This window comes from Paramormyrops kingsleyae, chromosome 10 (genome assembly GCF_048594095.1).
Source record: "Paramormyrops kingsleyae isolate MSU_618 chromosome 10, PKINGS_0.4, whole genome shotgun sequence".
NCBI classification, from domain to species: domain Eukaryota; kingdom Metazoa; phylum Chordata; class Actinopteri; order Osteoglossiformes; family Mormyridae; genus Paramormyrops; species Paramormyrops kingsleyae.
In genome coordinates this window covers 23,020,683-23,035,735 of record NC_132806.1, presented here as the reverse complement: position 1 = coordinate 23,035,735, position 15,053 = coordinate 23,020,683, and the positions used below count along the sequence as shown (strand labels likewise).

Sequence of the window (15,053 nt, the reverse complement as noted above, 5' to 3'; positions counted from 1 at the left end):
ACCAATCTTCTTTTGCAAACTGCTCAAGGTCTATCAGATTTGAAGGGTGCCTTCTCCCAACAGCAATTTTGAGATCTCTCCATAAGTGTCAAATCGGATTTAGATCCAGACTCATTGCTGGCATCTTCAGAACTCTCCAGCGTTTTGTCTTCAACCATTTCTGGGTGCTCTTATACCAAAACATTTGTAATTGTAACAATTTTCTGGGAGACATGGTGCATTTTCTGGAAAAAAATCCAGGGGTACTTTCTGCCATTAGTTGACCCAGTCAAATAATAAATCTATACATCATAAAAGTATTTTGCATGCAAAAAATGTAGCTGAAGTCATGTTAATTTTTATAGAGAGTGTAAATCATTGATAGGGGCTGGCATGCAGATGAACTGAATATGTTATGTCTAGTCATTATGTAGCATTTATAAATGCATTATGTAGCCTGTTATGAAAACGACCTGTACACTTCAATATAATGTATTTTTTAGCTATTTAAATAACATAACTCAAACTTGCATAACAATAATAAATAATGAAGCATAATAAAGCTTATTACTTGGAACTAATATTGCACAAGGACACACTGCATATAGCACTCACTTCCAACCAAATGGAACCTTAAGCACACAGCTGCATTAGACAAACCTATATAAAGCCAAAAGACACATCAGATATTATGCAGAACTTAGTGGGAATACCCTACCTGAAAACAATCCTAGCTGTTGATTTTTGGTAATATTCCACCAACTTCTATCCAGTTTTCCTGGTGAGGATCAGGAGGGGCTTGGAGTAAAACTGATGCAGCGGAATGCTGGGTTATACCCTGGCCAGAAGGACAGTCCATTGTAAGGCACATACACACACATTTCGAGATGCCTAACTAATCTACTGCATGTCTTTGAACAGCAGGAGGAAATCTGTGAAACATAAGAGTACCTTGGAACTTGGAAATGTGTGTGTGTGTGTATGTGTGTGTGTGTGCGTGTGTGTGTGTGCTTGTGGGATAGGCAGTATACAAGGTGAATGAATGAATGAATGAACAAACAAACAAAAACTTCATAGAAAAAAATTCAGACACACTGAAAAGAGATCTTTTAACAAATATATTTTCTGAAAATGTTCTTTTTATTTTCACCACAGTATATTAGATTTACATTTCATTATTCTTTAATTAGGTTGAATTTCACATATAATGTCACCTTCTCAATATTTTTCCTTTTTTCCTGTGGTACAATATAATGGAATGCTTATTTTATTGTGTTGTTTCTTGATTGTGTTTCATTTTGAATATGGCTCACTTAACAGATATGGTAAATTTTGGGTGACAATGTAGAGAATCTCATTTGCAATAGTGACAGTGCAAAAATGTATCTCAGTCATAAACCGCAGCTACTAGAAACTATTCTTTCTTTGTACCCAAAAACAAATATTTAATTTCTAGCATACAAGTTATCATTTAACATAATGTACCAATAGCCATTTGAAAAGTATGTGCTTCACAGGTAAAGATGCCTGCTGCAATCTCATCTCAACACCTTTTGCGTTTTTATAACTGCCAAAATATTTTACCTGCTATCTGATGCAAAATGATTCAACAGGAAAATGATTGGAAACAGTGATCAAAATTATAAGTATTTTCTGCAAAGAGCTAAAGGAAAATGCCTTGTTGTTCATTATTTGAAAAGAACACTGTCATTGAACATTTAACCAGTCATTCAACAACTTTAAATTAAAAACTTTTTTTTTGCTGTGATTTTCAATTTTCAGTTGTTTGTCCTTTTTAGCGACACAGTGAATAAACCATATGACTGTGTGATTCAGGGTGAAAACGAACCATGAAAAACTGCATTGTGGTGAATAGGTTAAAAAAAATCAGACAGTGCAGCCTGACTTCATTCAAAGGAATGGAAAGGCACTACGTGAAAAGTCCTGACTTCCATGATAAATAAAACACAAATGCTGCATTCATTTGGATTTTTTTGACGGACAAGAACATAAACAAATGCTGTTTTGTTCACACGTTTACTTCTGCTATGTTGTTGTTAGTAATGGCAGGCGATGGTTTGCTCTTGAATCCATCGGTCCCAAGTCTCGAGGTGTCCATGAACAGCAGCCGAGGCGTGCACAAAGCTAACAGGATCCTTTTGTACTCCTGCCGGAAGTTCTGGTTCAGGAGCCCATAGATGACAGCATTGAGGCAGCTGTTGAAGTAAGCCATGAAGTAACTGGAGACGAAGAGCCACTCTGGGATGTTTGGGCCCACTTTAGCTGGGTCGATCGCAACGGCCAATCCAATAAAGTTCAGCGGCGCCCAGCATACGGCAAAAAGTAGGAACACAACAAACATAGTCAGGAAGTTGCGCAGGTCGCTCGATGTTATCTTTTGCTTGTAGTCCGGCCTAACCCGGTGTTTCACCTGGATGACTAGCACCCAGATCCTTAGATAGCAGAAGGAAACCACCAGGAGAGGTATCAGGAAATGAACGACCACCACCAAGATGGTGTAGTAGGAGCTGACCGTCTGGGCGAAGGTGCAGGAATACACCCGGGGATCGTACTGCAGGGAACCCACAAAGAAATTGGGGATGGTGGCGATGGCAGTGAGGAGCCACGTCAGACACAGGTACCAGAAAGTGTTCTTGAGGCTGTAGAGCCGGTCGTACTGCAGGCTGTGGCAGATATAGCAGTAGCGGTTGATGGCGATGGCAGTGATGTTGAAGATGGAGCCGATCACGCTCAGACCCATGATGAAGCCGCTCACCTGACAGTGCATGTACCCCATAGTCCAGTCGTTATGGAAGATGGCCAGAAGAACCAGGGGATATGGGTACACTGCTACTGCCAGGTCTGCTACGGACAAGCTGACCACAAAGATGTTTCCTGCAGGAAAAGAAAGGGGAACGTTAGCTCGCTATTGTGGATCTTCAAATGTGTGTCTTGTAGGAGAGCAAGAAGAGGTATGTGAAAACCAAAGGATTCCTATAGACCTGTACTCATACAAAAGGCAAATAAAAGTATCTTCTCAGAGTTATTTAACCTGCATTTGGTTCTGTAGCATTGACCATTAAATGAATTGCAATGACTGTCAGTTCTCAAAGAGGTTTAAAAATAACATTTGCTTGCATGGCGAATTCATAGATGTTGCATGATGATCAATAACTGAATGGCTGTGGTGAAGCTGAAGCTGACCTTGCAGTGTGATGGCTCAGCAGGTTAGGCTTCTGTGCTCAAGGTTGCCAGCTTTGCTCAGCTGGCTGGTGTGAGATTTTCAATTCAAGACACAGCTGCACGCGCATTTACATGTATGTAACAGTTTTATTACCTTGTAAATAGTCTGTAGGGTTTGCAAACTACCACGATGGTTTTGATGTAGCTAATTTCAGGTTTATAATGGAATGATATACTGTAGATTTGTCGTAAGATTTCTTGCATCAGCAGGAGAGTCTGAAAGTGTGTCATGTGACAGCTGGTAAACCTGTGTGCCTGTGATCAGGATGTCACTGTCACTGTGCCCTTAACTCTCCCAAAATGCTTCTGGAGCACCAGATCAATGACTTACTCTGCTCTCTGAGCCCAGGCATTGTTCTCACCTGGATGTGTGTGTATGTCTCAAAGGACAGCAAGACGGCATGTGTGAAAAGAAAAGAATTCCAACGTGATATGTCATATAAAAGAATGCAGAAAAACTGTTTTTAGTAGAACAGTGCCGATTCCCACAGCAGGGGTAGAGATTAGTCCATGCGATCGCTTTCATCATAGCCATTAAGCTGACGGAGATGATAAGCACATGTGGGTTACTTCATGCGGAGCAAATCAAGTACATTTCAGAAAAGACTGATTATCCCTTCAGATGCTCAAATCCTGGCAACTGTAATTATTTGGAAAATAAGGTGGAGGTGCAGTTTGCATAGGTCTTATATACATACCTCAGTGACTTATGTATTATTTTGACGTGCATTTTTAAAAGTATTTTTCAATAAGAAAAATACAATTTTACAGAACAATCAGTTACGGAGGTCTGCATTTAAATCCCCATCTGCCGTTTACCTGATTGGTTGTTAGACAAGTTATATTCCTCTATAAATCATGGATAAATGGCAATAATTTGCATTGGATTCCAGATTATGGTAGATGAAGTAGACCAGTAGACCACCAACCAGATGTTTCTCCATCTCCTACTTGAGCCATAACAGTGCCCTCCCTTCTAGCAGTGTTGATGTTTAATAATACACATAAAACCTTCTCCAGTATTACTGACAGCTTATGTAACTTTAAAAAGAAAACAATACATTACACATTGTCTGTTTAAAATGCGAAAGGTGTTCACCTGAGAAAACCTATGTCTTTTGCTACTTGAAATGTTGAGATTGTGTGGTGCATGTGTAGTCTGCTGCTTTCCATCTACAACAAGCAGACGGACCAAGCAATGCTACGTCTAATGAGTAACCAGTCAAAAGCAGATATTTGTAAATAACAAACACCTTCACTAGCTGTGCCATCATGTGGATCTCCTGTGTGTCCCGGAGTTTGGTTAAAGATCACAAAATGCTAAATTTGAGGGATTTTAGCCCAGGTGCAGGAAATCCTCAAGGGTCACAGTCCTGCTGGTTTGGTTTACTGTTGCTATGGTGGCTAAGATGATCTGCCCTCTGGATAATGGCCCAGTACAATAAACAGCAGTACATCCCATCATTCCCATGGCCTTCAAAGACATGAAAGTTATACTCAGACTGGAAACTCAATATAGCTTCAACCATAATGAAGAAATGTGAAAACAGCATTTATAACCACCAGCTAGACTGATAGGCAGCTAGTTACAATTTGCTTTAGGTTTCAATTACAGCACGATTACGAAATTTTTTAACAGAATTGTATGGTATGAATAGCAGTGTCCAAATATACATTTCTGATAAGTACTCAGGTACTTACAAGCTTTGTGGTAAATGGCAACACATAATTTCACAACCTAAAATTAAATAAAATACCACGCCCCCTCATTAACCACGTGTTTTGCCCCGATTGTAATCACCTGTTTCCTGCTATTTCGACTTGTCTTGTATATTTAATCCGCGTCTGAGTCCGTTTTCCCCAGGTCTGTCATTGACGTGTTTGCCGTGTGCTCCCCTGTCGTCCTGGCTACCTGAAATAAACCCCGTTCTACCCGCATTTACGGCTCTCTCGCCTGCTTCCCCACTCGCCCGCACGCGGACATCACAGATCCCCATGGGGAAATTTTCTTTTTATGCCTCCCTCAACTTGCTCTTTGTAGACATACTTCCCATTGAAAGTATAGCTGGGCTATTACAGCTAAATTAAATAAAAATTCAATTTGTCATTTTTATTCTTCAGGGAAAAATAGAGAAAGATTCTATTGTATTGATACTATTTATCAGTAAATATTTGTTCAATTTTTAGAATACTTCTGTGCACAACACAGTAATATTTATCTTAGCTAGTGGTTAAAATATCGTAATTCTCCTCCTGATGTGTGCATGGGGGTTACTAAGAGATAATGAAGTCTATAAATTGTACTTTGTTGTCAGGAAACCAGGGTTATATAAGCACATAATCAGGGTTATGTAAGGTAAGTGATGTTCCCTTTCACTAAAGACTTAAGGCTTGTGCCTTTAACCCCTGTATCAGCAGTAGAAAAAGACACCTTGTTAATAGACTTGCATAGTGTTAAGGAGCGTTTTTGACACAATGTTTCATTGAGATTCATCCCTGTTGAGTTCTCTTAAAGAAAGTTTCAAGGTTAGCCAAAAGGAGAAAAGCATAAATTCAAGGACCCAGGCCCCAGTTCCCAGTACATGCTGCTGAATCTGGAATCCCATTCTGACAAAATAAAGGACCTCGTTGTACAATTTCTGTGTCTGAAAATAAATTCCCATAAACCTTATTCCTACATTTTACACTATCTTGAGTTTTGCTGTACAGTAGACTGGGACAATAAGTTTCAGCCATTTTCAGCATGTCAGATGAATTACTGTGACTTGGATGAAAGCAATACAGAAAGATCCCACCAACCTATGGCCATAGATGGAGACTAAAACACATAATGACTGAGCCATAGATCCCGGCATCACCATGAAGTTTTACTCATCCTGTTCCCCGAAGTGTCACAGGTGAAGAAGCTGCATTAGTCATGTTCAGATCATTGTCATTTCTTGAGGAAATGCCTTATAGATGCTCCTTGGTGGCCTCTATCCTTAACACGCGTGGCCATAAACGTAATCCCTCCCACACACGCACATACATATATATAAACATCTCTGCACATGTGCATGGCTACACACAACCTCCTACAGCTCAAATGACCGCTTTTAATGTCTCTTTTCACATACAGGATCCCAGGCAGAATCTCCGAGGAACTCGGCTGATTAAATATGCCTTGGGAGAAGGCCCCCAAATTCTCAAAAAGATTGAGACCCCCTGTTGCTGGTTTCATCAATGGCGGCAACCCTTTGTTCCTGGGACCAGTAAAGGCTTCTTTTTTCCCCTCCTCAAAATATGTCAAGTAAACGACACCCTCTACTGGTTGACCTTTATCCAACAGAGAGTAATGCAGTAATATTTTAGAAATAGAATTTAGTGATCATTGTCAACACACCACAGCACACAGTGCGCAACAACGAAATGTGACCTTTGCATTTGACCCATATGTGACTTTCGTGACAATTCAGCACCCGGGGAGCAGTGCTTGGGGACGGTACCTTGCTCAGGGTACCTCAGTGGTGACTTGCTGGTGGGGGATTTGAACCTGCAATCTTTCAATTACAAGTGCGCTACCCTAACCATCAAGCCCATATATATATAGTAGTATATGTAACACAGGGGTGGTGTGGTGTTTAGCAGCAAGAAGGTCCTGGGTTCGATCCCGGGTCCTTTCAGTGTAGAGTTTGCACGCTCTCCCTGTATTCATGTGGGTTTTCACCGGGGGCTCCAGTTTCCTCCCACGGTCCAGAAGCATGCAGGACTGGTTGATTGGTGTGTCTAATTTGGCCCAGTAGTTGTGTGTGTGCCCTGCAGTGTGTTGGAAACTGCCCAGGGTTGGTTCCCACCAACAGCCACTGTTGCAGGGATAGGCTCCAGTCCACCCCCCCCCCCACAACCCCAGTTGGGATTGAGCAGTTTCAGAAAACATATGGATGTAATACAGTGGACTGTATTGCCTATATTCTGCCTTAAGTATATGACTCTCCCTTTACATGCTGAGGACACCATGACAGATCCAGGACGATGCATACTTTTTAGTACATACTTTTAAACGTGTAGTACTTGTACTTATTAAACCAGTGATGCTGTCTCTTGGAAAATAGCTATTGATTGCTATCTTTGCCAGCGATGCATATTGCCATGTATATCTTCAAAAGTACTGGTTCAGCTCTTGATCTGCAGGTTGGCATTGAGCCCAGGTCTGTATGTTCTGTGTGTGCGGGTGGCTGAGGTTCTCAGCAGTGTTACTCCCCTTCAAATTTCTGCCTCTCAGGAGGAAAGTGGATTTTATTTCTGCTGACATTTTTGCTGCCCTGGCCAAACGCTAGTCAGTGTCTCTCTTTTGCTGATTGAGTCAACTGTCTCCATCAAAAATATAAGGTGCAAGAACTATAAGATCTTCACCAAAGTGCCAAAATGCTGTTGGGCACCTAAGAGTTTTGTAGCAGGCCAAGAAAGCAGTAGTGCGTGTGGGGTACAATTTAAGAATTTATGTAACTATCCAACACGGCTAGTTCAGTAAAAAAAATAGCACATTTATAATTCTTACTAGCCCATAATGTACAATGCAATTTTCAAGCATAAAGAGCAACCAAAGACTATCACATCTTAGAATAATAAATTATCACGTAAGAATGTTATTTTCCCTTTATTAATTCCCATAAACAATTTACTCATTCAGAGCAGCACATGGTAACATAGCTGATACATAGCCAATCCTAACCAGTCATCCATCTATCCAAAAATGATTTATTATTTGTTTGCCAGTGGAGCTAGTGTTCAGGTCCCTTTGTCTAAATCGATCCCCTTAGGCGAATTTCCACTTAATTTCCAGCCCCCAGTGAACGGACAATAACTGCTATTGTGTGATGATGCAACCTCCTTTAACATTGTGGTATGCTGGACAGATTCTTTCTCTGTGTTTGGGCTCCACTTTAGTGAGGAACAAAAGTTTGCTGCATCCATTTGTTTATTACGCCACTAAATTTAGATGACTAGTATCCTGTCCGGGGGCTAAGCTAGCCTATTACCGTGTGCTGCCCTGTGATAGACTCCAAGACTCTCCAAGGGGTCTGAAGATGTGAAAAACTGAATGGATGGATACAAGCAATGCCTTACTGGGATTCACCTCACATTTTTAATATTTAATGTTTAATACTGATAAAAGCATGCACTGGTATATAGCTCATTGCCACACCCACTGGAACCCTCCGGAAATGGTTGTCTACCGGCCGCAGCCAGGTGTTACATAAGTGTCTTCTTGACCTGGTCCAGCTGCTTAGGTCTTCAGCAATGAGGAACCCATCGAGGCGGAACGCCCTCATGGAATCGTGCCACATGGCTGTAGTGCTGTACCTGAAGCTCCTCACAATGCAGTACCAGAGGAGTCCAGTCTTCATCTCAGCTCACTGGATAGAGTCCATGTCTCACAGCCATACAACAAGACAGGGAGCACCAGGACTCTAAAGACTTGGACCTTCGTCCTCTTGCAAAGATATTGGGAGTGACACACACCCCTTTCCAGCGACCTCATGACCCCCCATGCTCTCCCAATCCGTCTGCTGACTTCATAGGAAGAGTCACCAGAGATATGAGTGTCGCCGCCGAGGTAAGTTAATCTCTCGACAAGGTCGACATTCTCCCCGCAGACAGACACACTGCTGATGGCCGTGCCTAAGAGGTCATCAAAGGCCTGCGTCTTGGTTTTAAGCTAGGACACTCACAAGCCTAGAGACTAAGACTCCTTGCTCAGTCACTCAAGAACCCCGATCAGAGCTTCCATTGAAACCGCAATGATCACAGCATCGTTGAAAAGTCAACATCAGTAAGCTTTCTTCACCAACAGATGCCCTACAGCCACTGCACCCCACAACCCTGCCCAGCACCCAGTTCATGCATTGAACAGAGTAGGAGGAAGAACCCCCCCCCCCCCCCCCCCCCCCAGGAAGAACACATAGGTTCTGCCTTCACTCTGCATACTGTAGCATTCACAGTACCAGTGTACAGGCAATTATATGAGAAAATAATACGCATTTATAGCCTACCCACTGGGTTTTCATGTGCTAAATTTAAACTATATTTTACAAAGGGTAGGTGGAGTTAAATGGCAGTGCCTTTTATGACATTTAAGTCATAAAAGATTATATATGAATTATACATCAGTTAAACTGTTCACGTACTCAACCCAGGACAAAGATACTGTAATTCTCACAAATCGCTGTCAGAAACATGAACAGTTTCTCTGTTACACAGTGAAATGTGGACTGTGTTATAGCATCACATCTATAATTATCAAGGATCCAAAGCTTCATAAAGAACCAGTAAGCAAACAGTCTTCAGGATTCTATTGAGTGGATTTGACAACCGTGAATAAAAATGCTGGCTTGTCTGTTCTGTCATATAGTTAATTTACACTACATAATAAGCATAAAGAAATCTGTCCATGTTGATTCAACTGGCTGAAAATCCATACATTATACTTACATATACACCGAAGAACCAAAACATTACAACCACCTGCGTACTATGCTGTTGGTCCTCCGTGTGCCACCAAAACAGCTGTGACCCACCGAGGCATGGATTGAACAAGACCTCTGAAAGTGTCTCATGGTATCTGGCACCAAGATATCAACAGCAGATCCTTAAAATCCCGTATGTTGCGAGGCAGAGCCGGCGCAGATCAAACTTGTTTGTCCAGCACATTCCAGAGATGCTTGATGGGATTCAGATCTGTTAATTTTGGCGGCCAGGACAACACCATAAACTCTTTGTCACGATCCCCAAACCATTGCTGTTTGTGCAGCGTGGCAGGGCGCATTATACTGTTGACAGATGTTATTGCCATTGGGGAATACCATTGCCATGAACGGATGTACGTGGTCTGTAGTAATGTCACGATAGGTGTCACACGTTAAAGTGTACCCTCCACACTAATGACCGGTCTCCCAGCAGAACGTTGCCCAGAGCATCACACTCCCTCCACCAATGGATCCTGGTGCCATCTGTTCCCCAGGGAAATGGCTCAGGGTTACCTGCCTGTCCACAGAGAAAACGGGACTCATCAGATCAGGCACTTCTACCACTGATCCACGGTCCAGTCCCAATGATCGCGTTTCCATCTTGCCAGTGATCCTGCCAGTGGAGAGGGATGAGCAAGCTCTAACTGGCAACACCGCACCATACGCAGCAGAGTGCGAAACACTGTGCGTTTTTTCCATCACTTGTGGCACAGTAGCCTTTCTGTTGCTCTGTACCAGGCCGGACGACCTCCATTACCCCCGAGCATCAGTGAACCACGGGGACCCGACAGTCTGTCGTCAGTTCATGGTTTTTCCCTCCTCCAACCACTGTCGTGTCGGTAAGTACACATCAACGCTAACTGGGAACACCCTACTATCCTTGCAGTTTCAGAGATGCTCTTACCCCATCATCCAGCCGTGGCAGTTTGTTCCTTGTCAAAGTCACTCAGATCTTAACGTTTGACCATTTCTCCCGCATCCAACTTGTCACCTATGAAAACCGTTCATTCACTTACCCCTTAATATATCCCAGATCTTGATTAGCGCTGTTGTTCTGAGATAATGACTCTTATTCACAGCATCTGTGAGTGGTCATTATGTTTTGGCTCTTCGCCGTATGTTTTTCTCTGTTATACCGTGTTTCCCCGAGAATAAGCCCCAGCATGATTTTTCAGGATGCTCGTAATATAAGCCCTACTCCAAAAATAAGTCCTAGTTACTATCCCATGGATTATACGGTAACTAGAATGAGATGCGATTATATGCACTACGTGCAGGATTCATGGACAAGAGGTGCTCATTTACGGAAAGTGCTATTGGTAGACGTGAGATTGGGGCCACTGGTTCTAAAGGAAATTGAGTTGCAAGATATTCAGGATGGAATCTGGAGCTTGGAGATTTACGACGATGTTCCCGAAAAAGATGACATGACGACTATATTTGAATAAATGTATACACAGTAGATTTTTGTTCATGAATAAATGTACCGTTAGATTGTTTACATGGAAAGACACGGTTAGAAGATGACATATTTGTGGATTTTTGTTCATGAATACCGGTAAATGTACTGTAGTTTGTTGTACATGGGAAAAAAAGACATCCCCTGAAAATGAGCCATAAGGAGTCTTTTGGAGTAAAAATGAACATAAGACCCTGTGTTATTTTTGGGGAAACACGGTACCAGATGGTCTCTTCACGGAAAGGTTTCGACAACATCAGCTAACTATGAAAAGCATCCATTTATTGGATTAATATTCTGCTATATGTGAAATAAACATACTGGTATGCAGAAATACATGAAACATATAGAGAGAAACTACAGAATGAACAATACAAAATAATTTATATAGACTGCTGACAAAAACAATTTGTACTTTGTGTTTATTTGTATCTGATATCATGAGTTGATGCTAAAGGAGCCGATTGAAAGTTGCATGTTGAGCCTGTTGCCGTAAGCAAGTTAATGCGTGATTAAATTATTGCGAAAATCCCACATGGGCCATGCAGCCCCAGGGGACATGAGAAACCTTTAAGGCCCTGTCGCGTCCAAGAAGGGGCGTCCAAACCTGTGCCTGATCGAAGATAGCGGAGGTGTGACAAACGGGTATCTGTCCCTTGAAATGGGTTGAGGAAACAACAGGCTTTTTGTTGTGTGATGGACACCATCCCCAATCACATCTAGGGTGCATCGCTGATAGGCCGAAGGCATTCTGTTCCTATTCCTGTTCCTAGTCATTTGACTGGATGAATTTATGAATTGTCCTCATATTGGAACGTGGTTATTTAGGGACAAATTCCTTTACACACAGTTCTTTCACACATTCAGTACATTTTCATTTTCTTGAACCGAGCACAACCAACCTAAGGCAGGCTTACAAACCTTTAAATCTATCAAGTTTGATGGAGGTTTATTTGTATTATAGTATCAATGCCTGGTACCTGATTCATGTCCGACAACAACAGCTCCTGCTGCATCAATCTGTAAATTGTACAATGCAGGTTTACATGCTATAGTTACAGTATCATGCTGCAATAAACTGAAAAACTGAACTTAATTGTGACCCCTCAGGGAACCAAATAGCATGTTTATAAGCAAATGGAAGAAAAAAATAGCAAAATATAATAGAAAATATAACCATAAAATATAACACAACAAATATAGAGTATAACAGAATTGTCCCACTGATAGCCTGCTATTCTGGGACTCTACTAACGGTAAAGTGATTTATCTTTTTTTTTAACTATAAACCATGGTTTATATCTTATCAGATAATAAATGTGATTTGTATATTTTAAGTGTACGAAAGAATTTTCTAGAATATATAGCTGGAAATATGGAACAAAAACATTGAACTATTATAGCCGATCCCTTACCTTCACTTCACAGTTACACAACATTCCATTTGTCCCTTTTATGTTGAATTACTATGACATATAGAGCTGTTACTGTGCATTATTGCATTATTCCAGCACCCTGTGTAGTAAATGGATCTTGGATAAGGGTTTTCTTTCATTTCATGAGCTCTGTTTCATTACCACACATGTGAATAATTACAAATTGCATTAAAACTCTTGCGTGACACATGTGCATTTGCAATCAGCATTTGTGAGTCCACTTACATCATCCACGTGACTTTCAGTATAAGAAGAGATGCCTTCAGACAAGTCCTCTTCAAAACAAGAGAATTCCCTTTAAAAAATTAAACTTATTAATAAGTAACAAAAAATAAAATGCACCCCTCCCCCTCCAGTTTATGGAGAACAGAAAATACTAAGAAAGGGATAAATCAGGATAAGGTGTGTGGTTATACAAAAACAGTAAACAACAATCTGGGGTAATGCAAGGAGATAACATGACAAGGAGAAAACCTTGAAGTAGTTCATTTTCAAAACAAAATTATTTCAATTAGCATTTAATAATGTTTCAATGTTCTCTTAAAAAAATCATCCCTATAAGGACAGAACATCTGGCCAGGCTGGTCACTGGAAGCGGTAAGTCCTCTAGGTTACCATAGAAACTGTCAACAGCCAGATGCTTGTGTATTGAAAACCAAGGAGAATTATGCTGATGAGAATGGCTGCTTATTTATGAGTAAAAAGTCACACAGGGTTTTACATTAATATGCTTAATAAAACATTAAAACGCACTAATATAGAACTGTTTTTAGGCTGCCAGAACTGTCTGTGCAATTACATTATAATTTAATGAAAATAACCAACACCCACGTAGACATCTCTGGACAAAGAAAATAGCATTTACCACAGCTGTGGTATAATCCTTAATAATGTGCTGCATTTTCAATGCATTACAGTTAGCTTATATGTACAATCCTGGAAAAGAATGGGCCAAATCTTAATGTTGTGCAGTTAAGGGTTTTGCCCATTTTAAAACAGTGCCTTCCCTTTTGTAAAACATACAAAAAATCAAGGTAAAGTAATTACTTTACTGTAGGGCTGAACGATTTATCCATTTCAAATCGAAATTCTTTTTTTCTTATTGGAATTGATTTATTTTTATTAATTAATTATACAGCTCAGCTTTTGTGATTTTGTGTTTTATGCTCAGGGGTGCACATAACTGGCACGTAAGTAAGCCTTCACCTTTGTTGAATGTGACAGCAGAAATGCGTAATTATTTTATGTGCTTTTGTGCAGATATGACGAGAAATGAACCTGCACTGTAGATCGTGCTGCCCCGCTTTACTGCATGTCGGACATGCTTTTCATCATATTCCCGTTTTTAGTTGGGAGATGGTGTTGATTGTATAGCAGTAAGCAGTACATGCATGTCTGTAATAAACCCCATAATGAGCAAAGCTGATTAAATAACGAGATTCTGAGGCATCACACCAATTTATCAAGGGGGCCTTGGGGTCCCCCTATTTTAGTTAATTGCACATTTGTGATGAATTGCTCATTAGTTTTCACATTGATTTTTATTTATTTAGAATAAAATAAGGACAACTGGAGTCATTAGAGGCAGAATCTCGCATCCCTTATACCCACTTGGCCTCTAGTGTAGCCTCTGGTTATGCTCACACAGCTGCCTTTAAAATGAAGAAATCATTTTTATTTTCCGAAGTTCTGGCAAATATGTAAGTGCATATACTATGTGATAAATACATTAAAGTGATAAGATTCTCAACCCTAATTTATCATAGGGAGCAGCTGTTTCGTCCAACTGCTTACTAAGTGGCACTCAGCTTACTGAGTTACAGTGCATTTCGTTTATGTCTAGAAGTTATTTTTTTTTGCTAGACTGGGACCTTATACACATTGACAAGTCAAGGCTCTGTCTGATACATATTTGCTTTGTTTAACCTCATCCCAGCCATTTTTTAAAATGATCATTAATGGGGCTGTTACCATAATTATTTGTAATTATACAACAGTTAGTTCCGACCAAGAAATCTCATTGAAGAAGAGGCGTGCTATGACTGCTGTCATCAAAGTATAACCGCAGTCTGACATTTCTCATCAGATCTCGCTCCACTTTGCAGGTGTATCTTAAAAACCATTACGTAAACTTAACCCTTTGAGTTTCCGATCCACCCTTGTGGAATAAAACAGAAATGTTGCCAAACCGTTAAAAACACTTCACGAGTTTTTGTCATTAAACCATTAAAAATGAACATCCACAAGAAACCTTAACCGTTCTGGGTTTCAAATATATATAGGAAGAAACTAAATATATTGTAGAGCTTTGTCAGGAGGATAAGAAGAAAGAGAGTCACTGACTCGAGTGTCTGAGCTCGAAGCAGCGCTGATTGCACACTAATGCCGCTAATGCTATTCATATGATAACGATGCGATAATCCTGCAGTT

At 40.7% G+C, this 15,053-nt stretch overlaps 1 protein-coding gene across 1 annotated transcript in view; it reads right to left on the bottom strand.

Annotated features, from left to right (window-relative positions):
- Nucleotides 1-1,215: 1,215 nt before the first annotated feature.
- The window catches only part of mtnr1c (melatonin receptor 1C), a 37,043-nt gene continuing 23,205 nt past the window's right edge, over nucleotides 1,216-15,053 (bottom strand). Inside the window, exon 2 of the mRNA XM_023842817.2 lies at nucleotides 1,216-2,874. Within this exon, the coding sequence (XP_023698585.1) occupies nucleotides 2,009-2,874 (866 nt within the window). The 3' untranslated portion in view covers nucleotides 1,216-2,008. The remainder of the gene's footprint in view (nucleotides 2,875-15,053) is intronic.